General features: G+C 44.7%; 1 protein-coding gene across 2 annotated transcripts in view; it reads right to left on the bottom strand.

Annotated features, from left to right (window-relative positions):
* SUPT16H (SPT16 homolog, facilitates chromatin remodeling subunit) overlaps positions 1–26370 on the bottom strand; it is a 979449-nt gene extending 953079 nt beyond the window's left edge. Inside the window, exon 1 of one of the 2 annotated variants that reach the window (XM_069642728.1) lies at positions 26040–26370. In XM_069642728.1, the coding sequence (XP_069498829.1) occupies positions 26040–26210 (171 nt within the window). In that variant the 5' untranslated portion in view covers positions 26211–26370. The remainder of the gene's footprint in view (positions 1–26039) is intronic. The other variant, XM_069642729.1, reaches the window with a different exon arrangement.
* Positions 26371–27979: the final 1609 nt, after the last annotated feature.

Below are 27979 nucleotides of genomic sequence, written 5' to 3'. Positions count from 1 at the left end.
TCTGGCTGGTGGCAGTGGTTGTAGTAACAAACAGGGTATGTTGTTGGGATAAAGCAACAAAAGGAGAGCACGGACAAGCCGTTGGATTCCTTTGAACCGTTAAATATAGATCAAGGATGGTAGCACAAAAGCAACGGTTTTGTAGGAAAGAATATTTTTAATGCTTGAAAAAATCAAGAGAGGGTAGGTCACTTGTAGTTCAAAAGGGCATGGTATTACAGGAAAAGGTAGCAACTCCAAAAGGGGATAAGGGCTTCACTGTTCAGAACTGGGGATTAGATTCTGGAACTGTGAGATGATGGTCCGATGTAGATCGGGGTAGTTGTCCATTTTCTGTGTTCTGTGTGGTTTCTTTAATGGTTCCCGTGGGTAACAGAAAAACAGAGGTGTTGACCGTTTGGAGATGCACAAGGGTTAAAACACAGGGGAGACTTCTTTAGCCAAGGGGCCAAGAGATGGGAGAGAGCTCTTCTAAAAATGCACCCTCATAGCATCTGGGGGTGTACTGGAAAGGTTGTTCATGCAATATCTGGTTCATTCCTATTGAGATATTTGCTGTAGGTCATGAGAGCCCTCATGACCTGTAGGGTCGACCGGTTTCAATGGCTACTGGTGATTTGAACCATCTTCTTCAGGACCGTTGTTCAACATAAGGAGTCAATCAAGGTTTCAGGGATGTGAAACCAGGGCGATAGCTGTGTTGTAAGGATACAAAAGGGGAAGGGGGGGGGAAAACAGAAAGGAGAGCATGAAGATAGAGGAGGGGGAAGAGAAAAATGGGGTCATTCTATCATTGAAAAGTGTTTAATGGACACCTTGCCCATATGAGTAAAGCCAATATTAATTGGAAGTGCAGGGTAACAGGATACATTGGAGTGCCTGGTCACCGGTGTAAATAACAGAGTCTCAACATGGCGAACAGGTGGGAAAGGGCAAGGGAAGGGGGTGGGGGGAAAACGTGGGCGTGACAATAGCGGAATGCTGCGTATGACAGGGGTACCTGTAATGCAGGCTGGGCTGGTGCTGTGAGATCTGTCACACTGGAAGACTAGGAGGTGGGTGACAGCAGCAAGGGTGGCAGTGGTTACCACGCGAAATATTCCACCGGAATATTCTCTATGGGATTTTCCCATAGATTTTAAACACACCACTTTTTGGTGCAATGTTAAAGATACCGCCGGTTTATTTATTTAATATTAAAATCACCGGTTGCGTCTTTTTGCCAGAACTCGATTCTAAAATGGCGTTTGTGTCCGTCTCTAACTCTGACCAAGGTCGAGCCCTTTGTTCCACTATTTTGGCGGGCTTCTCCACAGAAGCCCTCCAAATGGTGCCACTCTGTCTGGGTTCCACAGGAAGGGTGGAGGGGGGAATTGGCACCCTGGACTGCGTTTCCTTAGCAACCCAAGTCGCACTCTACTCTAATTGGCCCAGTGGTGAGCCGCCCAGCTCACCACTTAGAATGCGTGATTGACAGCTAGGCTGATGAATGGGGGTTTTTCTGCATAAAAGCAGGGCCTTTGGGACTGGAACTTCAGAAGTCGCCACAGGACCCAAGAATCCGAAGAGTGAAGAAGTTGAGCCATCTGCAACGACACCACCGCTGAAGCCCTGCTGCAACTACCTCACCACTTTCCCGACGACAAGAGAAGATCTTCTGCTGGACGAGTCTTCTTCCCCTGAGCTGTGGGATCAACCAGTTTGCCCTTTTCGTCTTCCAAAGACAGCTCTTGGTCGAATCACCCGTGCCAAGCACCCCGGCGGCCGGATAGCCAAGCTCACCACTTTTGACCGCGAATAAAAGGACTGCACCTTTTAATCGGGAACTCCGCGGCTGGTTTCATCCCTGCGCAGTGCAACGACTCCACGCTCCCTCCTCGACGAGGTCTTCTCTTCCCCTGGTCGGAACTACGAACTTCAACCACTGCCAGGAACAACTGCCCCTGCTGGAGCTTCCTTTCTCTTTAAGGTACTGTGTCCTGCCTGGCCTCCCTTTCTACAGATTGCTAAAGGTGACCCTTAGATCCTTGGTTTCTAAACGGGGTTGGCTCCAGGCCTTCTAACTACAGCTTTTGAATCACCCCAACCTCTTTTTAACACTCTGTAAAGACTTTCAGTGCACTTTAAACCGTGTGATCCTGGGCACATTTCGCTTTGCTCCATTTCAAGTGGGCCTGGCCTATGAACTTTGGTTCTACAGTATAACCTGCCTTTCTCCCCTTGCTCTGAACTCAAAAGTGTTGGGAACTGTTTTATTCTTATGCTCTGCCTTTTTCTCTCCCTTTAACTACATTATCAGAGTGCTATCTTGGTTAAGTGCTCACATCTGTTCTAACAAATAGTAGTGTTTTAACCTCGACTTGTCTGATAACTATTAAGGGAGGTGTGTATACCTTACCTGACTGTTTTAACTTGCTTTTGATTGAGTGTTAGTATATGCCATAAAGTGTGTTTTAAATAAATAATTATATACTTTTTATACAAAGCTCTGGTCAGTGTTTGTTTGCTCTACTGTGTTTTGGCCCTATTGTGTATACTCTGCATACTGCCCTGCTCTTCTTGAGAGAAGTCTGACTGCTCAGCCACAGCTACCAGGTAAATCTGGGTGGTGCAGAATGCTACCAATTGGGTTTACTGCTTACTCCTGTAGTCTTAATCTTTTTGCAGTGTTCCCCAAGGGAACTGCACAGGATTCTGCCTAACAATAAGTAGCGCTCATGGGTTCAACAAAGCATACGCATAGCCGATTGCTTGATGTTAGTAAGAGGTAATGAAGAGGACGTGGTAGATTCCCCTCTCCAACCACAGAAAAGCTGCTTCATGTCTTAAACGGCTAAGTTTCGCACCAGGCAGATCAGATAAGCCGAGGACAGGAAGCACTATACCAAGAATACACATGGACGGTTCAACATGTGCACAGACAAGTGTCCCTCTTTACCGTTTCATAAACGCCTTTAATATAATGGGGTGTTACAGTGGTCTAGGAAAGAATTACATGCTTTGCTCTTGGCCCTGGGAGAAGAACATTCACCCCAAGGGAAATATTCAAGAAGCAAAGATGGCACCTGTTGCTTGAGTTTTCACATAGGTAAATCAGGTGTACAAGGCAAAGCTAGGCACAAGAGCAGGTTCAAACTCTAGACCAGTGGTCTTCAAACTTTTTTGGCCTGGGCCCCCCCCGCCCCCTGAGCAAAGTTTGGGAAGGCCGCCCCCCCCCCCAAATGTGCCAGATGAACTGGTGCGCAGAGTCACCGCACCCTACTCCCAGTACAGACACTGGGCTCTCCCCACCCTGCTCCCACCACTATCCCAGTGCTGCCGCCCATTCTGCTCCCACCACAGTCCAATAACACAATCATACAAGCATCCATACACATTTAAATAAAAACATAAATCACCACAAACGTACCTTCTGCAGGGGCCTGTGCGTGGTTGCTAAAATGCCCCGCTCCAGTTGCTCTGCCCATATGTGCTAGGAGGCGCAGGAACCCCTTTGCGCATACATACATGCAGTGCCTCAGCGAGCATTTGCAATGAGCTATGCAAGGCTGGCGAAGCAAAACACCCCCAGCGTTGCATGGCTCAGTGATCATGTGCGCCTGGGGAACTGAAATGTCAAAGGCAAATAGTGTTTCCCTTTGACAGTTCAGCCAGCCCAGGAGCACTCCTTCAGCTGGAAAAAAAACAGCTGAGGGAGTGCTCAGTGTTTCACTGGGCTGGCTCCTCAGCTCCTCCGTAATGGGCGAGGGAGCCAGTGAGTGGACGCTCCCTCACCCATTATGGATGACCCGCCAGGCTTGGACTGGCCTATAGGGCAATAGGGCGATGACCTTACCAAAAATGCAAAATGCTGGTCTAGGCCAGTCAAAATGGGACACTTTTTTGGCCAATGTGGGTCAGTTTGAGGAGTTACTTCACTATGCAGCTAGTAGTTTTGACCATTGTTGCTGAATAAATATTCTTTAAATATCACATTTGAACAAAAAAAAAAACACCCCTTTGGGTACTATTCAAACAGTCTGTGACTAAATGACTGAATATCCATTTGCAACTGCGGCCTGGCAAGGCCTGACAAACGAGAGTTTGAATGTGAAGGTTGACTGTTTGCATGGGTGAGACTGAAGGCGTGTTTTATTATGTTACTCTACTCCTGATCATAACAGCTTAGTATAGACCATCTTAAACTCCATGTTGCTCAAGTTGGTGTCTTAAAATGATGATTTGTACTTGATATTTGTTAAATTGGAATCAGGCTGTTAGCTTATGCAATAACGCTCTTTACATATATGACAATATGTTGTGTTACAATTGCTGCTACCATAGCAGGTTTAATGAGAATTAGAACTGATAGAAAACAGAAGTGATATTAAATATATTGACTTGCTACCTTCAAGTGTCAGCTTCATATTTTTGAGTAATGCTTCATAATGAGGTCGCTTTGAGTTAAAGCGAACTACACAAAATTTGCTGGCAGTATTGTTAATTATGGTAAGGGGTGAAAACACTCAGGAACTGTCAAAGCGCTTGGCCGAACTTCTGAGGCACCTCATCATAACTTAAGACTGTTGATTGTGTGCCGACTCGACACAGCCCTACCTAGGGTCGAGGGGGGCAGGCAGGGAATCACGCCCTAAGGGGCAATCAGGTCAAGGGTTAACGCTGTTGGGATGGCGAGAAAAAAAAAAGTCAAGATAAAGTTGGACCCCAACACAGAGGACAAAGTTCTACATGTGGGGTCAACAGTGAGTGAGAAATTCAGAAATGGGTTTCAGAAGGGAGTTGCGATACTAAATGCATGCAACACCAAATTGTGCTATAGAAAGGGAGTGTGCCTCTTGCAGCAGAATTACGACCGGTTCCTTTAGCATTAAGGGAAGGTGCGAGTTAAACAAGTTGTTACGAATGGGAATTATTTAAAGAGCAGGTGGTGTTGAATGGACATCCCCGTTTGTGGTGGTTAAAAAATCATCAGGTGAACTGCGTCCATTTGTAGATCTTCGTGAAGTGATGAGTTGTGTTATGATAGATCGACATCTCTTTGCCAACATGGGAGAAATGCTGGCTGTGGTGAGCCAACAGTGCATATTTTCTACATTGGACATGGTTTCACTGTACCATCAGGTTGAACTTGAAGGATGTAAGAAGCTGGAGTATTCCAATTTCGAAGGATGCCATTTGGGTTGGTTTCGGCTTCCTATGCATTTCAGAAAATAATGGGCAAGCTATTGAAAGGAGTGAAAGGAGTGTTTTGTTTCCAAGATGACGTGTTGGTGTGTGGAGAGTCGGAAGCAGAACACTAAAGAATTTTGGATAAAGTTCTGAACATTCTGGAGAAAAAGGGGATAACAAAGATGGAGAAAAAATGTGAATTCAAAGTAGATAAACTACAATATCTTGGACAGGAGGTATCGGCGAAAGGGGTCAAACCAAACAATAAATAAATTTTAAAAAAATAGTATGTTGTGTGCCATAAAGTATGTGGAAAGTCCAAAATCTAAAGGAGAATTGCGTTCATTTTTAGGAATGATTGAATTTTATCAGACATTTGTGAGTAATTACGCTGACAAAGTTGTTGACATGGAAAAATTGCTTTCAAAAGGGTGAGGAGTTTATTTGGGATGGAAAATGTGAGGAGTTCAATGCCATAAAGGAGGAATTGATTTGGCCAGATCGTTGGGGAGTTTCAATACAGAGAATATTGCGACTGGCTGCCAGTAACAATGGGATTGGCGCCGTTTTGTGCCAGGTGAGAAACACGGATGAGATTATTGCACATGCCTCAAGCTGTTTGAGAGGAGTGGAAACTAACTATTCTGTTCCGGAGAAAGAAGCATTAGCGTGTCATTGGGCTGTTCAGAGATTTACACATTTTTTATGGAGTACAGTAGTATGGAGTACTGAGAACAGATCAGAAACCACTTAAGTCTATTTTTGAAAGCAAGGGTTGGAACAAGGTATCAAGATGCGTAGCTTGTTGAGTTAAGAGGTTACAAAGCCACAGATTTGAAATCCAGGTTATACCTGGGAAGGAAATTGTCCTGGCTGATTGTCAAGGTTGGGTAGACGTGATAAGGATGTTCTAGAAGATGTTGCAACAGAATTGGTTTTTGTCAATCATGAAGGGATAGTGGGCAAGGAGGAGTGGTTGGAAGCGATGGATATGGATTTGATACAGGAGGGTGAAGGTGTATATGGGGTACGTATGGCCCATAAAGGCAGCGTTAAAGAAAGGTGAGCAAGCATACTTTGAGGTGCACAAAAGAATTGAGTGTGGTTAATTACATCTTCCGATGGGAATGTGCTGTTCCCAAGAGTATACGTTGTAAAATTGTTGACTTGGACATGTTGGTGTTAAGGACAAAAGGGATTTTGAGGAACCAATACTGGTGGCCGGGCTTTGACAGATGTCGAGCGAACATTGGCCAATTGTATGCAATGTTTCAAAGTGAGCATGGGTGTGGAAGCAAAGGGTCAACCCATTGTGGAATTCGACGCTCCTGGAAAAGTGTGGGATGAGGTGGCTATGGGGATTCTAAGGCCTGTGGAGATGGGCTATGGGTGTGGTAAGTATATTTTGGTGATGGTCAGAATTTAAAATTGTAAGAGATTTGTGGAGAAAGTATAATCTAGTTTATTCAAGAAATATTTGCCAGGGAAGTCATACCAAGGAGTGTACCGACAGACAATGGTACACAATTTACGGGTGGTTGTTTAGTGGAATATTTGAAGGAGTGTGGGGAGAAGCATAAGAATTCTGCATTCTACCATCCAGAAGGGAATGGTGGAAAGGATGAATAGATGGTTGATGGATGCAATTCGCATGGCTGGAACATGTGGATTAGACAGAAAGGTGGCAATCCAGGAGAGAGTATATGCATTGCTCTGGTCACCTCACTCCATAACGGTAGCAAGTCCTTTTGAGCTTATGAGAGGTCGCAAAGCGAATACTAAGGTCAGCCCGCCATGGCTGGTAAGAGAATCAGATTGGGTTGTGGATGAAGTGAGGTGGTGTTTGAAGGAGACGAGGTGGGTGATGTGAGAAAATATGAGACGGGGAAATAAAAAATTGAGTGGAATATGGCGATTGGGTGAGAATAAAGAAAGGGAGACTTATTATATTCAGACCCGGTTCGTGTGGTGGCCGTAATCAAGAGTGCGGTGCGAGCAAGTGGAGTACAAGTATCGAATATGGGTAGGATTGCGGTGGTGCGAAGAGTATGCTTTGGGTAAGAGAAGTGAGATGCGTTAACATGGCTTATTTGTAAGGAGCGTCTTGCTGGAAACACTCCATATAGAATTTTTATTATACAAAGCTGTGCTGGGTGTGCAACTTCAATAAATATCTAAACCTATCACCCGCCCCTTTATGCTTCTGAATAGTCATATGGAGAAAAAATTAATATACCTTTTGCTTGTGCTTTACAGGATTTTACAATAGGATGTATTAATAGTCTATTGTGTGTTAGTGATCAATAATTGGGAGCCTGTATTACACAAGCTTTTTGAGATGACCATGTATGTTGTATTTAGTAGACATTAACTAATGTTTGTCAACCATGAGGTATTAAACACATTGTATGCCTCAACTACATGAACATTTTCTGGTGCCCCCCCCCCCCAATCAGTACACATTACACTTTGTTTTGAGTCCTTGATTTGTTTCCCTACTAGCGATTCCAATTGTGTGGTCAATTTAAGATTCATATTTGTTCCACAAACGGCCACTTGTGTATTTGTTCTCCTCGCACTGCGACTTATAGGGGGTAACATATGTGGTTCAGTCGTCTCTTGACGTTTACTTTAGAACTTGGAAATAGTTCAGTAAGTACAGCTCAATATGGCCGCAATATTTGTGTAGGTCAACAAGTACTGGGATTACTAATTGGAGTCCTTTTTCAATGTATACCGACATCACATACGATAAGCATTTCCAGAAAAGGGAATCACATGACCATGGCACCACTGTTTAAACAAGCGAGACGAAAGGGAGCCCTGCTGCGTACAGATAGTAAGTAAAGAGACAAGGTACTGTCCGTCTTAGAGGAGGTAAGCGCTAGGTCTATGGATTCCATTATGTGCATTTGCTTAAATTCCCGTCATCATGAAATCACTCAGGCTATAAAAAGTGTTCCTTTACAGCTCTGTGCGCCAGTATTCTGTTCTTTACTCTTCCATCAATCAGTGGTCTACACACGTCGCTCCCGGAGGGGGTAAGCATTATCAAGACCTTCCCTTTTCACTTGCTACTGTATCGCTAGACATTGAGAGCTAGTTCTAGGCTCTTAAAGGGCCCCATTGTTTTTTCGGCGACTTTGTGCCGTTTCCAGTCGCTGTGAGGTAACTGGGCTGAGATTCATGACGTTTGGTTTGGTCCCATTTATTTTTGAAGTTCCAAACCATTGTGACTCTCACTGTGGGTCAGGATGTATTTAAGGAACATTGGAAGCCAAGGGTGAGCATCAATCTAGTTCTTTGAAGGCCACAATATTAGATGATAATAATATTAGCTAAATGCACTGATCATCAACATATATGGTTGCTTTCGTTTTTGCTTCTGTCATTTTTTACTTTAGTGGTTAGTCTATACCGATTCCAGTTCGTTGATCTGGAAGTGTTGGGCACTTGACTAGCCCATATCACCTAGGTACAGTGAAACATACATTTTCTATATAAGTTCTATCAGTTCTTCCAAGAAGGTTTTTTGACCGCCTTCTTTCAGGCGTTTCATGTGTTCGACAGTCAGCCACAACATCCAACAAGAGACTGGAAGAAATAGGCATCACCAACAGTGCTGGTCTGGATTAAATCTTTCCTTTCTGAAGAACAGAAACAGTATTGATAAAAGCATTCAAATCCGCGCCACAGGACACCACAATGATCTTCCCAATCACCATTCTTCAACATCTACATGACTCCTCTAATCAACCCCACCAAAAGGCACAGCCTCACCTCCTACAACTATGCAGACGACACCCAAATCATCTACAAAATCAAACATGTACAAGAGAAGACCACAACGCTAGTAGACTGTCTCAAAGAACTCTACGAATGGATGAACACAAAAAGCCTCAAAGTCATTCCGGGCAAGAAAGAAAGAAATCGTGATCATATCCAAACACAGGGAAAGCAACTAATACATCCCATGGCCCACAGAACTAGGTCCAGCACCCAGGCCTTCCAAAATGGTCAAACACCTTGGAATCCTGATGGACAACAAGCTTACTCTAGAACCACAAGTAAACACAATAATCAAGAAATGCTTCTTCCACCTGCACACATGAAAATATTCTACCATTCCACTCAGAAAACACTGGCCATCATCTCCCTCATGTCGAGGATAGACGCAGACTACCCCAACAGCCTATACCTCGGAATGCTGTATTATCTACTGAACAAACAGCAACGTGTACAGAACGCAGAAGCCAGACTTCTCCCCAAACTCTCACGAAGGGACCACATCACTCCAGCGCTGAAGATGCTACATTGGCTGCCAGTCAGAAAACGAATCAAATTCAAAACAATGTGCATAACACACAGAGCAATCCACAGCCAATCAGTAGAATTCTTACAAAAGAAAAATCACAATTTACCAGCCGACCAAAACACTTAGATCCAGCAAAGACATCCGCTTGGACACTAAACCATGCACAAGGAACAAAACTCAGTGGATCAACATTCTCTTGCATAGCCGCTAAAGGTTGGTGCTTCCTCCCGAGAGAAATACAAAACATGACCATCTGAAATTCCGAAAACTCCTAAAAATCTGGCTCTTCAACCAGATGAAAACGAATGAGCAACACCCCCTCCCCCACCTCGGAATGAACACATAAATGGCAAGACAAAGGACTAGACCAAACCACAACATGGTGCAGGGAGGTGGAGAGACATCCGAGTGTGAAGGAGACCCCGGGTGCATCTGTTCCTATGGAGGGCCCTACCAGAGGCTAGAGAGATGGGCTCGACCTAGGTTGAACCACAGACAGAGGGCATTAGAGTTGAAGTGGAAAATGGTGACCAAACAGATAAACCACAGGGACCAGGGAGCTCAAGGCCACAAGGAAGAGCTCAGCCCAGCCCCCCGACCCCCCAAGGGGCCCAAAGAGGCGATGGTGGCTGCACAGCAGGATACACCAGGGAAAAAACCGGTGTAAACCACACCAAACAAATACATTTAAAACACTAAGGAGCTACAAGCTATTCAATTCGAGCCCCAAGGAAGACATGTAAGAGGTTGAAACACATATTGGATATGTGTATTTAGCTATTAAATGAAGGAGACTACAGAATGAACAATGATCATTTGTTATTATACCAAAAACCCAATGGGACTGCGACAGGTCTAGCCCAACTGGGAATTCAGCTGAATGCAACGTAGAATACTCGGGGGTTATGGGGAGGAGAAAGTGGGGAGCAGATCATTGTGTCTGATAGGGTGGAGAATGCAGGGTGTGTGGAACTAGGTATTAGGGAGGAGCAATTCCTTGAACAGGAAGGTCTTGAGCCATTTGCTGAGCTGTAGAAAAGCTTGGGCAAGTCTGATGTTGATGGGGAGAGTCGACAGAATCTGCTGAATCTTTCTTTCCTGCACCATCAGAGTTAAAGTCTGCACCTATGGTGGATCACAGGACTCCAGAGATGCAGAATTTCTCAGTGAGGTAACTTGGGGACTACAGGGTGACAGATGCAACAGGATTTGGAGACGATACAAGCTTGCAGCGGGAGCCAGTGAAGTTACATGAGGGGGAGAGTGATGTGGTCGAATTTGTGTAGTCCTTATTGTTACAGCATGCAGGACACATTTCGGGGATGGCGGGAGGCGCCAGGGTAATCATCATAAGGCAGTCAAAAGGGCATTGTCACCATTGGGGTGGGGGGCGGGCTTTGTAACAAGGTATGGGGGATCCTTGATCAGGACCAGGCAAGTGAAAGGTAGGGTTAGGACTTACTTTGCACCCATTAAACCCTAAGGTATTTGGGGTGGACATAAATATGTTCATCCTCTGAATTCCAACTTTGTGACAGCTTCAAAAGGCTCCTGAATCCGTAGGCTCCCGAATATGCTGGATCCAGTGACAATGTCTTGGTTTAATCAGAGGACGTCCATGTGTTGATGGTAAAGAAGTGCATTTCTGGTTTGGGTTTTAGGTGTACCTCAACTGCGGCACTGCCTTCTGGCACGTTGGTTCCTGGCACAGTGAAGAAAGGACAACCACATTGTCAACTACCTTTGAGGGCTACATGATACAATGCTGGACGGAGACACGGATGGTCATCGTGATCAACCGGCAGAAGTCAACCCTCACAGCAGAAACAATGAAGTAGGATCTACCAGGCCCCAACTGGAGAACTACAACTGCAGGGACAGGCATCTTGTGAAACTAGTACAGGGTCTACATAGTCTGAACTCAGGATGGAAACTGATGCAGCGTGGAACCCCAGCCAGGAACTGGTCATTCCAGAGTGTGGTCCCATGAGACTTTCAAGGGAAGAATGCTCGATTGGGGGTTGGGACTGGCTGTTGCCACTGACCCTGGGGTCAAAGACCGGATGAACGCTTCTAGAGATCAGCAAAGGAGCAGGGATTCACTTGGTTGGTTGACGACAATGCTGGTGGCTGCAATGACGGGTTTCAGGTCTTAAGCAAGATGCTCTTCTTCAAAGGAAAAAATAAATCAGCACAATTAATCTACAAATAATCTCATTTTGTACACTCTGAGAAACATTAGTGCCGCCCAGGCAACATAACATGAAGTTGGGCAGCATAGTACAAAAGAAAGTGGTCTTAAAACTGGTCAAATAGACCGTTTTCGAATATGTGAACATACAGGACAAAAGACGGTGAAATAGATCTTCCTCTGTTGCACTATACAGAGGGCAGCTAGTGTGAGGAGAAAGGTCACTTAGCAGAGTTACCACTCAGCCAAAGGAAATCAAAACAAGCTCTGGTAATCAGCCAGAAGTCAGATTTTTTTAATGACAAATCTATTTGTATAGAGTCAACACTAACAATTGCATGCCTCCTATTTGCATTAGTCGACAACTCTAGATTCCTGCTGTTTTTACAATAATTTTTAAACTTTCCATGTAAAGATTTCTCTGGGCGTTGGTCAATAAAGTGCACGTTTTAAGAAGTGCTTGTGCATTCATCCAATACAGGTTTGCTTTGATAGAACACAGACATGGGATCTTCATCAAGCCTCCCCTATGTAAAGTTTCTCAGATTATGAACTGAAAAAGGGACATGTTAGGGTTAGCCCAAATGTGCAGCCAGTGGAGAAGGGGGGGCAAACACCAATAATATTCCACATAGCCCACATCCAACTCCAAATGTACTGCAAAGTTTGTTGCCGAACCAGGGAGACTCAGTAACCTTTTAAAAAAATGTATTCTCCAAGGTTTGTAGTTCCAGCATATTCACATAAACCTAAAGTAAGGCACCATAATGGATTGCCTCCTTTGTCTGAATAATAGACGCTAAGAAAAATTTGCAAAGGATGGTCTCGACACATTGTCATGAAGCAAGAGACGCCCCATGGATATTGGCTCACCCGGATCTTCTGTTTATCAGCGCATACCTAAATGGTCAGATTCATAAATTCTAGATCTCCATCATTCAGCCTTTTTTTTGTTTCCCTTGGGCACATGCCATGACAGCAAACTTTGCTGAATTGACCTTTTGGTACATGTCATTCATAAAGTGAGAATAAACATTTATCAGCTTTTGGAGTGCACCAGGGGTACGGGCTATTAAGACGGCATCTGCATAAGCCAGAATAGGAAAAGTCCCATTACCTATTCTGGGATAAACAGTCGTAGAATCTAGAAGGGCTTTTTCTAAACCATTAATGTAAAGGGTAAACAAGACTGATGCCAGTACACAGCCCTGGCGCACTCCCTGCTTCACATAAAAGTGCTGAGTACATTGGCCCCCCTCACCATACCGAACACACGCCTGACTATCCCCATGTACTGCCTGGAGTACAATCAGCAATTCTACAGGGTAATCCATGGACACGAGCAGCCGCCACAGTTTTTCCCAGTTAACCTGGTCAAAAGCAGTGCTAGTGTTCATGAATGGCAGCAATATAGGCTTCTTTCTGATTGTAACACCAATAAATACAGATGTAAAGCTTGGTCCTGTGGGATACATTTACCCTCTCAGCAGACTTCCCCTCCATCTCCAAGCTGCATTTCAGCAGTTACCAGAAGAATAGCTGAGCTGGCTCCTTTAAGCACCACTGCTTCGCATCTAAACTGCGTTTTGCAGCTACAAAACGATGGCTGCACTGTATTGCCAAACACCTATTGGGCAAGATGGAACAGGGAGCACACTGAGAAAGGCTGCCACTGTGTTTTCTTACATGCACTAAAGAAGGGAATCAAGAAGCAGCGCTGCTTTGCTGCTAGCTCCACATTTCCACTTTGAAAAAGGAAATATTTGGCGTTTAAAGTGATGGCGCCTGATGCTCCTTTTCATCTATTCAAACTGTACACAGTTCTGATCCAGGGAGATCCAGCTGTGCCCAGCCACTTTCAGATTGTGCTACAGCAAGAGAAAGCATCATCACCGAATGACAGGCTGGGTCGGGCATGATCTGGGAAATCACCATCAGCCGTATTATATTGTAGTTCTACTACCTTGTGAGAGGGGAGTGACATATAGAAAAGGGCTGAGAAGAGAAGGGAACCAGTCGCAAAAGAAAGTATTAAAAAAAAAAAAGCAGTGACAGGATTCCAATACTAAAACCAAAACAGTCACTACACCTGTAAGACATAGTATTTGGAAAACAAAAACACATCACAGTAAATTATGGGTCTAGAAGGGCGGAGGAGGGTGGGGGGGGGGGGGTTGTAAAACCCAGCCAGAGGACACCAGAAGACAAGCGTTTAGACAGAGCACCAATGTATAACACTTCAAGGAAAATAGTTAAAATAGCAACAATCAGGCCTCCAGATAAGGGTCAAACCAGGCCTTTAAAAGCATTACAATATTGTAAATACGACACGGTCATCGTTAAATTATTTAGATTTACACACAATTTGAGAGCAAAGGTAAGTGCAAAAGACAGGTGACTCGACAAACCAGAACACCTCTTTGAACGATCTGAAAACAGACATTTATTCTCTGTTAGAAAGAGCGAATCACAATGCGAGATAAAGAATGGTTTCCTTCAATTAACTTCTGTTCTGTTTTGTATCTGTATGTTGATGGACGGGAGCATGTATGCCTATTTATGTTTCTAGCATTTTAGAATATTAGTAAGATGGCAAACTTAATTACAATTGGGAAGGGGGAAGTATCCTTCATAAGAAATGTTTTTTTTTTTCTAGTGAATGCATGTTTGCAGTGCGCACACATTTTTCAGAGTTCCAGTATAGCGTGAAATGATCATTGAGATGCATCTTTGGGATGTGTTTATTCGTATAAATGCAAATCATGGTACTCTTCCACTTTAATTTGCACTCTAATCATAAAAACAGGGTGCAAAATACTCACTTTTGAATCTTGTCAGGGGCAAGGATGATTTTGAACATCCATTCAACCTGAACTTGCAGTCAATGTGGTAATCTGTCAAATCTTCAAAACTACAATTCAGACATTATAAACCTGACTCTCCAGCCAGTGCAAGTGTCGCAAAAACAAAAATAAATTGGTTACATTTGCAAATGAAATAGAAACGCTGCAAAATATACCCCTGGATTGGTACTCCAGATACACAACCTTTTTTTTATATAAGGCTTGGTGTAGAGTTTGTCCAACTTCTAAGTTCTGTATTTATTATTACCTTTAGTCAGTTTACAGACCTCTGAAGGATATAAGGTTAATGCGGTCCAGCCAACATTTGATCATGAGATTGGATATAGATTTTAGTGTTGAACACTCACTCTGTGCTTTCGTATAACAGCAATGGCATACTATGAAGTAGCACTTGTTCTGGGAAATTAGGACATTTTCATTAATCTTAAAGAAAAAACTATTCTGATGTCGGACCTTAAGACACATAATACAAGCCACGTTTGCTTTACCATGCAATTGGCCAGATTCGTCTGAGTCTTAAAATTTAAAATATATACAGAAGTGATCAAAGGTGCAGACCTTAAGAGTAATGCAAGCCTTATTGAGCCATTCATTGTCCTGTAATATTAACATCCCCTTCTGTAACATAGTTCAGGAAGTAAAGCAGCTATGGAGCTGCTGGGAATTGGTACCCAAATCATTTGTTCCAATTTTGAATTCCTTCTTTGTACAGTTTACTAAATTCTTACTGTGTGGAGATTTTCTGATTCCAGCGGCAGTTAGCCTACATATTTGGGCTAATCGCAATCAACGCATTATTAGATCTATCTGTGAGGAGTTTGCACTGCAAATGCAGTTAACGGTTCCTGTTCTATGTGGGTGGTGCTCCCACTGCTGTGGTTATGCTGTACCTATAATATGCGAGGGGAGTTTGGATAGTTTAGGCCCATGCTGGTCATGTTCCATGTGCTGAGAAACTGGACCGTTGAAGCGCTTCATTTACCTGTTCAGTGTGGGGGTGTGCTTGCACTGCTCTATCCAATGAAGTTACTTCTCTATGTGAGGGGAGGTGAAATCTGATCTACTGCTGTGACCCACAACATCTCTTCTATGTGTTGACATCTTGTACTTTTGCGGCCCACAGCGTGTGTAAGGAAAACATGAGTGTGTGCTACCGAAACCTTCATCACACCTGTTCCATCTGAGGACAGCTTCCTGCGGAGACCAATTCCTTATCTGTTCTACTTGTGGGAATTTTCTAACCTTGCTTTAGCTGGCATTTATCTAATCCACCTGTTCTACAGGATGAAAGCTTGCATTGCCATCGTCCCGATTCACCTTTTTGGTTTGCCTGAGAGAAGGCAGCATTGCGCATACTCAAGGTGACTGTACTGTGTAAGCGAAGCAGTAAAATAAAATGCTGTTTGTGCTTTTTTTTTGCACGCAAGGGAAGCCCAGAGGGTCATGGCTCATTGTTTCCATTTGCAGGAGGGTGCTTGTGCTACATCTGTCAACTGGTACCCATACTCTGAACAGGTTCTTAACACAGACAACACACATCAATTGTTGAAAAATCAATGATCCTGTAGGTCACGGTTCCGAGTGGCACATAGATTGATGTGCTTTGCACTCTGAAGAAAACTCCACTGAGAACAGCATTTATGGCTAGCTGACATACCCCGAAGAAATGGAGGGGATGCAAAAGTTAGCAAGCTGCAGCATACTGGGGCCTCCGGTCCGCTTTCTCCACCCAGTCCCCTGATGCGGTGAGTATCTTGGAAACAGTGCATCCTGGGCCTTGAAACATGTTTTGAGCCTTCAAGTTTTGTTCCTTGCGTCGAGATGCTTAAAATTAGCTTTGCTTGATTTTTTGCTGATACAAGGCAACCGTCTCATGTGAAGGGGCTGAAATCCAGGGAAAGGGGTGGGGTGTGCAAATGTCATGTAGCCTAATGTCCGGAGGGTCCCAACAGGGAACTATGCATAAATTGGTGCAGATTGGTGGAACAAACAGATTTTCTGATCAAATTAAGATTGCGAGAAACCTTCGGTCACAAAGAGGACTGCTGCATGATATGGAATTAAAATACAGTTTTAACTTTTTTACGCGTCGGCTGGATGCTGCATACTTTTTTACTCTGGCAAAGGAGAAAACTCATTTTTACTCTCTTGAAATCACATTTATTATCAAAGTTCAAAAACAGGGAGTAAAATACTCACACCTCAAAAACATATCTGGAGCACTGGCAACAATAGTTACAGTATACCGAGCCAAATTGAAATAACATTCTTTAAAAATACATTAAAAAATTACATGTGTAAACTACAATTTCAGTCTTTGTCCCAAAACCAAGTGGCACCAAACCGGATGCAGGAATAATCCCAGGCAGAGGCAGGCAAGTACCCCTAAAGTCCCTTTGCAGAGTTTAAGACGAGTGAAATGTTCTGCAAAAAAAATAAAAATAAAATAGAAATAAACACAAATAAAAAAAAAATCTACGGGACAATGCCGTTTTACCCCATATATGATTGGGTATTTATAATGCTCTTAATACCCAGAGGTTTCTAAGCGCGGACCAAGGGAATCGAACCTGTGTTGCTCCGTGTCGTCTTGTTTCCAAGTCATAGGTCAGGATTTGGGAAAAAAACAACCCTCAGAGAGGAGCACGACGACTAAATGAACCAGAAGCTGGGAATAAAATGCAGCACATTAGGAAGAGCGCCAATTGGAAAATGCAGTGGAGACTTGCCAATGAATATTCAACCACAGGGACCTCTGAGGGTAAGGAGCATGAATAACTTGCCACTCTAGGGCCCAGAGATAGGTACTCACAGTTCTGGCTACTGGAAAGTTATTTTCAGGAGGGCAAAATACTACAAAGTCTTTCTTTCAGGTGCTCTTTAAAGAATGCAAACTTTTTAGGGATTTAACCACAAGCAAACAGCCATAAAGCAAAAACAGACTCCCTATGACTGAAGTAACAGCTTGGAAGACAGGTAGGAAAACACAGCAAAGAAAGTTCCAACAGCTCAATAAACTGTGTCCAGTCACACATAAATGGCCCACAGTAAAGGGGGCGACACAGGACTGGCCTAAAGAACATATCAAGTTGGGTGTTGGGAGTCACAACACCTTTCCAGAAGACAGCAAAAATCAGCATTAAGGCAGGACGGGACGACCACGTCAGAACGGGAGGTTTGCAATAACCCAGCAGGCGGGTGGGAGAGGCCCGAGAAGGACAACTACCAGCCAAAAATCTTCCCCAGATATCTGCCCAGGACACAGAATTCAGCCAGTATTTCTGAATCTGGTCCTAAAACATTTTATTTTAAATGTAAAAGAGAAAAATATATAAACAGCAAAAAGATACAACAGGAAGAAATATTCCACCAAGTAAACCAACTATCTTTCAAAAATCCAAACAGAATTAGTGTACCCGCAGGGTTTCCCATAAATAGACTGGCACAAATAGGGGCAGGCCAGTGCACCTTTCACCCAATCACACCAGGAGCAAAACACTAAGGGTGGGGCTGACAATCTGGTTGACCACTCTAGCCCTTTGTTACCCACTCAACTCAGACCGCCCAAATAGGATGTGATCTGGCCTGCACATGGTTGGGAACCGGTAAACTCCAGTTCAAACTTGGTCCATGGTTTTGTTTACAAAGAGCATACATGTGCACAACAGCCATTTGCGGCCTGCCTTGTGGTTTCCTTAAAGAATGGCCACAAGCAAAAAAACAGCGCAGGGCATTTTTTTTTTTTTTTTTTTTTTTTTTTTTTTTAAAACCTTCACTTTACGCCACGTCCCCCTTACTTTCCTTTGAGAGGCTCCACCTCATTCCAGGAGCACACTTTGAAGCCGTTTCTCCCTGTTGCCTCTGGCCCTCCACAGACGGCACAACCTCCACATTACCCATGAATCCCGTTTTTTCATTCCTGTCCCGAAATATAGGCTTCCTCTACGTGCAGGGTGCAGAGGGGAAACAGTTGGCTACCTTCATACCGACGGTCTTCTTGCGAGGCTTGGAGACTCGAGGAGGCCTGCCGGGACTCCCATGGAGTGAAAGGGTCCGGCAGAAGAAAGCTAGATGCTGAGGGCAGATCTAGGGGCCTGGTGTGCTTGGTACCATTGTTTTTTACTTTTAAAATAATCAAGTTCTGGCTGAGCACTCCTTTTTGTCATCCACACAATATTCCTAGTTTTTTCTAGCCTGTCAACATAGTCCGAGGAGGGCGGTTTAGCTGCTGGTAAATACCTGCATAGGGAAGAAGTGGAAAAAGTGCTGGAGTAGATACAGGGATCTACAGGATTCTAGACCCATGTCAGTATAAATAATCCCCTTAACATGTCTCCCCATGCTTTCTGACAGAGGCAAGATTTTGAGGGAATGGGCAGATCTGGAAAACCTCTCTATACCATGGACCACGTCCAAATTATACCTTCTAAAGGGGGAAGAAGGCAGATTGCTGACATCTGTGGAGGTGGAGGACATTCCAGGTAGTCTGGTGGGGAGGAGATCATCCACGTGTACAAAAGAAGCTCAGACAGTAACAGGGAGGGGGGTGTCCGACTGCAGCCAGATTTTGTGGGTTATTATGCAGAAACAGGAGGTGTTCATGTCCAACTGTTCCATGATGGTGACAGAAGAACGACAATGGGAGCCACCATCTTGAGATAACGTCACATATGCCTTAGAGGTTGAAAGTCCACGGCACTTAAGCACCCCTTTGAGGGCCAGAAGTTGTTCTGCAATACTTGGAAATCAAGGTCCACAAGGCAGATAAGCATGCAGACAAGCTACGGAAAAAAAGACACCTCTACATACAGACCAATAGCAAACCATGCTTCTCCAGATCAAAAGACTAACAGAAAAAGTCAGGGTTTACATATTCATTCAGGAAACCCATGGCCCCTGCCAAAGGACAGAAACACTGGCAATTGCTGTCAGCCACTGGGAGGCAGACTGGTTTACTTTCCCCCTCTCCCCCCTCCCCCCCCCCCCCCCCAAGACATGAGCCCGATTGGTCTCAGACCCCAGGGCATAGAACACTGTGTGGGTCACAGACTGGAATTTGCCTTCTTCCCCCAAGAAAACACTGTGGGCCCACCTGCCGAGAGAGCACCAATGGATAGGCTATGTTGTAAGCAACCTAACACTTGGGACTCAAAGGTCCACTGTGAAGGTATGAAGGTCCCCGAAGGAATTGGGATTCAACTCCACTATCTTCATGGTGCCAAAGCGGACAGCAATAAATTCAGATTAACAATAGACCTAAACAAATTTGCGTTGACCAGGACTTTCAAGATGGCAAACCTGCCAAGACTCATCCCTAACACTCTGAAGGGAGATTGGCTCTTATCTCAAGGACCCCCATTATCACATCCCAATTTTCAGAAACATCAGCATTTCCTGAGGTTTGCAGTGCGGGTAGACCGCTTCCCGTTCCGAGTCGTCCTTTTCGGTTTGAAGTCTGCCCCCAAAGTTTTCACAAAGCGACTGGCCCTGTGGGTGGCTTCTCTGCATAACGAGGGCATTGAGGTATACCACAACTTTCTGGATGATTCAGTCTATCATAGTTCACCTCCACACGGTTTGCAGGTCCCAAGGTAAGTGGAGGGTTTCTGAAAACCATCTGAGCAGGTTCCATCCACTACCTTCAGTTGACTGAAGCCCAGTTTTGTACAAAGGACCGTTTAGGTCATCTACCTTTAGAGCTGGCAGATTCAGACTTTTCTGTGTACCTTTCTCAGCAAAGACTTGGTGAAAACCAGAAACCTGTTTGACTCTCCAGGGGCACATAGCCCACCTGTGCATTTGTGGTCCTATGAGCGAGGCTGCATTGGAGGTCTCTCTTGATACACATTCTAGCACCCAGCGTCTCAGAAATACAACTGTAAGATCCCAATCACGGTCTCCACAAGGAAAAATCTCCTCTGGTGGTCCTCTCTAGTCTACCTCCAAAGGGGGGGGGGGTTGAGCTTGTAACCTACAAATCATTCTGTCTACAGATGACAGTGGCCTAGGCTGGGGGAATCAGAGGGGAGGGTTGCTCTTCTGGGGCAAGGTTACCCGGGATAAAATGACCCTGGAAGAACTTAAACGCTTCTCCAATAGCAAGGTGCTGGGGTCATTGGCAGGGCCTTGGTGTTTAGAAATCGATTCAAGATCAAACCGTAATAGGGACGACAGACAATACTACATGCCTGTTCAATATAAATTGTCAAGGCGTGGGAATAGAGATACCAGTTTCTTGGGGTCCTTGCAAGGTTTATTGGACACAGCGTACTGACACACCAGTCTTCCCTGCAGATGATCCACATGAGGGGAAATAGACAATGTGGCAGCAGACAGGTTCAGCAGAGAGGACTGTGATAGCCATGTTTGGGGCAGGTAGTCTATGCCTTCCTTCCTATTCCACTAATCCCACAGGAGATCAATAAATAAGGGAGAGTTTAGTCACAGCGATAGTGGTGGTTCCTTACTGACCCAGGAGGGTGGTTCCTGGTGCTTCTCGAACTACAGTTGGAACATACAGGATAACAGCCCTGTCCTCCGTCCATTCAATAGGGGGTGGGTGAATTTGGAAGTTGAAAGGAGATGACCTCAAAAGGATAAGACTTTGAGGTCAGGTGACAGAAGCAGTCCAGAAGGTTCTGCTGAAGTGTTGTGACTGCCACTGGGCCAGCTTTATAGCATGGTGTGGCAGAAAGAACCTCCCGGCACGGACGTGTGGGATTCCTGAGATACTGCAATTCCTCCTTCATGCAGGTGCTTTCAAGAGCCTAGCAGTGTACACCTTAAGAGCACAATGGGCAGCCATTCCGGTGTTTAGAGAGCATCGTTCCCCTCTCAGAGGGAGTGAGGTTTTGCAGAGACTCCTTAAATGCATTTCCTGTCTGGATGCCAAACGAGCAGCATTAGAATCCATTAGGAAGACAGACAATTTACTTGTTACCTTTGGGGATGGAGGTGCGGTTAGAAGGCTTCCATCGCAACCATTACTAGATGGATCATCCTGATGGCATATGAATAATCAAACCTACGTCCCACGGGGCCAGGTGTGAGGGGGTCCACAGGATGGGCGGCCACCTCTTGTGCCAATGTGCAGTGCATTTCTCTGCAAGACATTTGTAGGGCTGTGACTTGGGCCAGTTCCAAAACATTTAGCAAAACCTATCGAGTGAATGTGGAGGGGCCCAGGTCAACACTGTTTAGAGTTGGGGTGGCTCAAGCTGTGGCACATTGAATGTGCCCTTCATTATGATCTGAAAGGCACAATACAATTGGTGATTGGGTGGCTGGGCATTATATTTCATGTATGAGTGGTTATTCGTCAAAGACCCCTGTCTCAGTCAACCTGGATTTGGTACATCTCAAATGCAAGTGTTGGGGTGAGAAAGATGAACATGGAGTTTACGATCAGATTACTAACCTGTAACCTTCATTACTATTCCTCGTCCTAGTACAGGTCTCCTTTCCCCCCCCCCTCACTTTAAGGGGGAAGGATCCCATGACTTGGAGGATTCATGGGTAATGCAGAGGTCTACCTCCAACAGTGTGTGGGGGGGGGGCAGTCAACAGAGAAGAAGCTTGAAAAGGGAGCCTATCAAAGGTAAGTACTGGGAAGAGGTAAGTAATCCGAGCATTACTACCCCAATGGCTACCAAAATAGTGCAGCAATAATGCAGTGAATCGGTCCCAAGTGGTATGGGCTAACATAGGACCATATACTCTTAAAAGAGTTATAGTGGCAGGCCAACTACAGTAGAAGTCCCTCTGTCCACAAAAAGGCCAGGTAACAACAACAACAAAAAAAAAAAAAAAAAAAAAAAGAAGAAAAGCAAAAGGTTAAGGAGGACTAAATCGAATTAAGCCCCGACAGGCAGATTGGTTCCCAAGGTTTAAAAGGCTTATTCATTGTGCGAGGGACGAGGCAAGAGCGGAAAGAAAGAGCGCACTTGCAAACCAATGGGGGGTAAGCACTCTGCAAAATAAAAGCATGTCGCTCTCACCTAGTCCCGACTTGTGCAGCTCTCCTCACAGGAAACGATTGGGCAAGAGAAGGCCACACAAAGCTCTCATGAGAGATATAGGACAAGAGTACTGCCAAGGATAGAAGCCAACCCAGTTGCTGGGTCTCCAGGTATTCACCCTCATTGCCCCTTTCGTGGTCATCTTTTTCCTCCCAACCTAAATATTTATATATGGAAGGGGCGGGGAGGGTCCGTGTGACAAGGGCCTGTTAACGCCAAGCCTAAGGTACGTCATTTCAGGAAGACCACTAAGAAAGGACTCCCCTCAACACCCGCCCCCCTCCGACATCATGTCCATAATCTTGAGGGTAAATGGAACCCAACAGAATTGTGATTATTCTGCGCATTAACTGTACCCCCTAGAGGGGACGGAACAGTCTCTGTGAAAATAGATTCCCTCCTATATAGCATGATGTGGTCTCCAATCCAAATCACCTAAAAAGGATGCAGCTGACTGGGACCTGGTTGACAAGCACAAGGGGCCCTCAAAAGAGATAATATGCAGGTATCCACCACTCACTACAATCTTACACAACTCTTAATACCCAGTCACTCCAGGGTAATTTAAATTGACTGTTCACAAAGAGTAAATCGCAGGCTGCTTGACTGTTGGAGGGGATGCAACATCCGAATTAATTCCTCTCCAAATTGGTATTTGATGGGTTGAGGGAGCCAGCTCCAACCATGGGCACCTGTCCCCAAGTAGGCATCACATGCATGCAAGACTGGCAGCCGAGAAGAAGGTGGCTCTCAATTCCATCTCCTCTTAAAGAGGGGCATGCTGTGAGGAAGAACTCATGGAGAGGGTACACAGAATTCATAAAGAATACAAGTCCATACAAAGCTGTAGGAAAGCATCCACCCTGCAATCTTCCAGTCACAACATTCCAAACTCGTTTGTCTGCTACTGCTCATTTCCTCCAAGAGGGGTTGGCTTAAAAACGTTCACACTACTCTAGCCACAATGGGCAGTTATCCAGAAATTCTGGGAACTGTGGGTGTTGGCTAGCCCAAGTTACAATACCATCTCCCATATATTATACAGCTCGCTTACCCTTGGGAGATGACTCACTCTACAGAACCATTCCTTGTTCATGGATCTCTATGGTGGGCAGTCATAATTTCGAAAAAAAAATGTCGACAAAAATGTCGACAAAAAAAAATGTCGAAAAAAAATGTCGACTTTCGTTTTTTTTAATTATATATTTATTTTAGGGGTTCGGGAGTTAAAAAAAGGGAAAAATTTAAAATTAAAAAAGGGGGGGTTGGGGGGAACCCCATTTCGAAAAAAAATGCATTGAAAAAAAAAAGTCGACATTTTTTTTTCGAAATTTTGACTTTCGACATTTTTGTTGTCGAAATTATCACTATGAACCGATCTCTACAGTATGCTCTTTCCCCCGTAGATTTATAAAGTTCCTCACCCTGAAGACTTTATTCCTGGTCACCATTACTACCGCCAGAAGGATGGGGGGGGGGATTGGGAGCACACTCAACCAATTACCCTGCACTGTGATCCCTCCGTCCCAAGGAGTCATACTCTGCACTGTGATCCTTCCGTCCGTCCCAAAGAATCATCCATCTACCATTGGAAACAGACAATGGTTATTGCAATCCTCCTGTCAACATTTGCCACAAGGGGATATAAGCACTGGGCCACCTCGGATTGTCGGTCCATCCTAGTCACCTACTAGGGAGGAGCTCCACCTTTTGTTCCTCAAATAGCCTGTTACTTTCAGGTGTTCCAACAGGGGCTACGAGGCCTCTTTCGTCACCTTGAGTCTGTGGATCATAGTCCACCTACTTTGCTTACACCTTGTCAGACACCACCCCCTGAGGATCCATTTTGTGTAGGTCAACAGGGGAATAGATCTACCTAGTGTAGCTCGGGAGAGCGGACACTTGGGCTCAACACCCCGCCACACACCAGTTGGGTATTCAAAATTAGCCATAAAGTTAGTGGCAAGCATGAACGGAGGTCGGGGGGGGGGGGGGGGGAGCGGGTGGTCTTGTTCGACACTTTTCATCCTGTTTAATGGGTAAATACTTGTTACTGTTAACATTGATGTACAAGGTGTAGCCCCTAAAAATAGACTGATAATGGACAAGAACCCAGTGCAACATAACAGCATTTACCAAACACCCCAAAATAAACAATACATTTTTTCCCCAGCTTCAACAAACGGACTTAAAAGCAAAATAAAGCAAATCGTAAATAAAACCTAGCATTAAACTTGGTAAACTGTTGTTCTTAAACAATAGATGACATTATAAAGCATGATTCCATATTCAAAGCTATCAGAATTAGAGACATGGGATTCCAGATTTTTGATTCAGTGATACGTTTGAACGCATCACAGCAGATCACAGATTAGCTAACCAGCACGAAGCCCACACCCCACCGGGAAGCTACGCAATTGTGTCATCCTTAACCAGGATCACCACTGTTCTTCCTTGAGAAAGGCTACGGTCGAAACGCGTGTCGGCTTTTGTTTTCACTTCACTTGGCATATGTTGTCCGACATTGACACGTGCATTACTCTATTAAAGTTGTTACTGAAGCAAAAGTCAGGAATCACGTGTCTCTAATTCTGATACTAAGAATATGGAATCATTCTAGAAATCAAACAATATGACCAGCCAGCGCCTGAATTAAACTAGGTTTGTCATCTCACTCAAAAATCAACCCTTCGGGAACCTGGGAGTTTTGGTTCCCCGACAAACCTTGTGCCAGGCTGCAGGCCAAACCACCAACAACCACTGGCAATCCCTAATTGCAAGGGACCATCTTTCTCCCTTTAACTCCAATTCTCTAAACCGACATGATAACGCAGTTTTGACCAAAATAACGGTACCTCACGAGAAATCTTAAACTCTTGCTCAATATTCTGACAACCGATTGCAGAAGTACCACTGAAAAATCAATGTAGTGCCAGTCCTACTGCTAACACAAGGCAACCGCAGTGTGAAGAAGTTTAACAGACCCCCTGAGGAGCTGTTCTGGGCAAATATCCCACTACTGGGTGAGAGCGAGAGACGGGCTCTGCTTACGTTAAGTTGGCACATCCCCCGGCGCTGAACAAGCCATGTGCTGTGCGAGGGACATAGCGGATCATGACAAACTCGCAAAATACGAAAAGATTGGTCACGAGCGTGCGTTTCCCACTTAAGAATGTTTTATACATTTGAGATTGTTAGGGGCGTGTTTGAGTGAATATGATCTCAGCAAGTCGGTTGTGATGGAGACGGAAAGGCTGAAAACTTCGAAAACATGTTTGTGACAGCTTAGGGTCTTTGTCAGACCATTCGGCTGATAATTTTAAAATCTATTCTACAGAGCACAATCCGGGGTGAATTGATTTTAGGTGGCACGCAACGTGCTCGTTCTATACATAACACAATAGGTAAGGCGGCAGAAAAAAGCAATTTGAGAACTAAAAAGTAAAGACCCAAAATTAAAATGCACCACTGTGCGTAATTACAATATGCATGCCGTAACTCTCACTCCCGCCAAGTGAACACTCTCGTTCCAGTTGGTGTGGAGCATCCAGCCACCCTGCTGTTCCACTTGCCACCCAACACCTCACCTTCCAGTGGCTATACAACCGCTTCACCCGCCGGTAATAGGCCTCCTTGTCCAGGGTGACAGCCATGCTGGCTAAGTCTGCGATAGGTCAGGGAATCACGGGAATCTGTTGCGGAAAGCGGTGGGAAGAAAACCAACAAAATACACTATGACCCGAACAGCAGAAAGCGCGGGGTCCAGAGGCACCCAAAAGAGGGCGCGCTCCCGCGATCGTTAAAAGGAAGAAGAAATACAAGCCCTAAGCAAAATGGCCGCCATCCCTGGTCGCACGGTCCACAGTAAAGGAGGCTAGTGAAATACGAAATGGTCGCCAAATAAGTCACTAGGAAGAGTTCAAACACGTTTCAACTCGCTTCAACTTTATTAAGTGCCCCAGTAGCTTCAAACACTTCATTGTTCGTCGTCCTAGTTTGTTGGCTACGGAATAACATTGCTAGCCACTCGTATAACTTAGACTGTTTCGAAATGGCCGCCATGTAAGACACTACCAAGACAGCTAGATGACAGCACGTGACTTTCCAAAGCTCACTGGTTCGGCTTTCGACTTGTATTCTCCCTTCCTTTTCCTGTTTGACAGATTCGATCTGGCAGTGATTACTCTGAATTCCGAGACTGAGCCTCATTACTCGTAGTCCTTTTCTTCCTCCTCACAGTACTTACTTGTGATGTATCTACTCGCTGCCAGCCGCCAGGAACACTTTATTTTCTGCCCTTACCATCAACAGTATAACACCCAAAGTCAGGGCGCAACAAGACTAAAACTTGGGAGAGAGTCTGTTAGGCAAAGTTTGTATGCAGTACCCATACATGCCAACATTTATACACACTTGGGAGGGAGATTCCTTAAGGGAAATCGGGAGACTAGCATTTTCCCATAAGAACGCATTGGGGCTATATTTATTACATACATGCCAACATTTTGCCACAGCTGGGAGGGAGATTTTGTGAAAGAAATCGGGAGAAGGGAATTTTCCCATTGGATTGAATTGAGGTTAAAAATATTTTTGGAGGGATAAAGTAAAAATGAGCAACATTTTTGATGGAAAAATCAGGAGTCTCCCGCCCAAATCGGGAGGGTTGGCATGTATGTTATTATAGGCGGGAGACCGTGAAAAAAACATAGCTCTCAACTCACACGCTTTTGGTGGGTGACACCCGCCTTGTAAACAGCGGACTCACCCGCCAAGCCTCCTCCACGCCCATTCATTTCAATGGGCCTCTCACCCGCCAAAAATAAAATCGGGAGTCTTCACCCGCCTTTGCAACATAAATGGTTGAGAGCTATGAAAATAGCAATATTTTTCACTGAAAAATCGGGAGTCTCCCGCCTAAATCGGGAGGGTTGGCATGTATGAGTACCCTCTGGGAACACTACAAACAACTCTGACTACAGGAAACCCAACCTTTGGTATAAGCTTGTACTACACAATGTTGGTAGCATGTTGAGCAGCCAGACTTATCTCAAGAGGGATCAACGTGAGCTGTAGTGGAGTTACACAGAGATTCACAGTTACAGGTATTCAAATAAACTCTTACACTCAAGGTTTCTTGCATAAACAATTATTAATGTATTCATCAGTCAGTTAGAATAAGCCTTCTTCAGAAAGGAGCAATACAATAGTAACACACAAATACACTTCAACATAGCTCTCAACTCACACGCTTTTGGTGGGTGACACCCGCCTTGTAAACAGCGGACTCACCGCCAAGCCTCCTCCACGCCCATTCATTTCAATGGGCCTCTCACCCGCCAAAAATAAAATCGGGAGTTTTCACCCGCCTTTGCAACATAAATGGTTGAGAGCTATGAAAATAGCAATATTTTTCACTGAAAAA

The sequence above is a fragment of the Ambystoma mexicanum genome, unplaced genomic scaffold (genome assembly GCF_040938575.1).
Source record: "Ambystoma mexicanum isolate Mex_15411 unplaced genomic scaffold, UKY_AmexF1_1 Mex_scaf45, whole genome shotgun sequence".
Taxonomy (NCBI): Eukaryota; Metazoa; Chordata; class Amphibia; order Caudata; family Ambystomatidae; genus Ambystoma; species Ambystoma mexicanum.
Note: the sequence above shows the minus strand (reverse complement) of the source record. Positions and strands in the feature narration are given on the sequence as shown.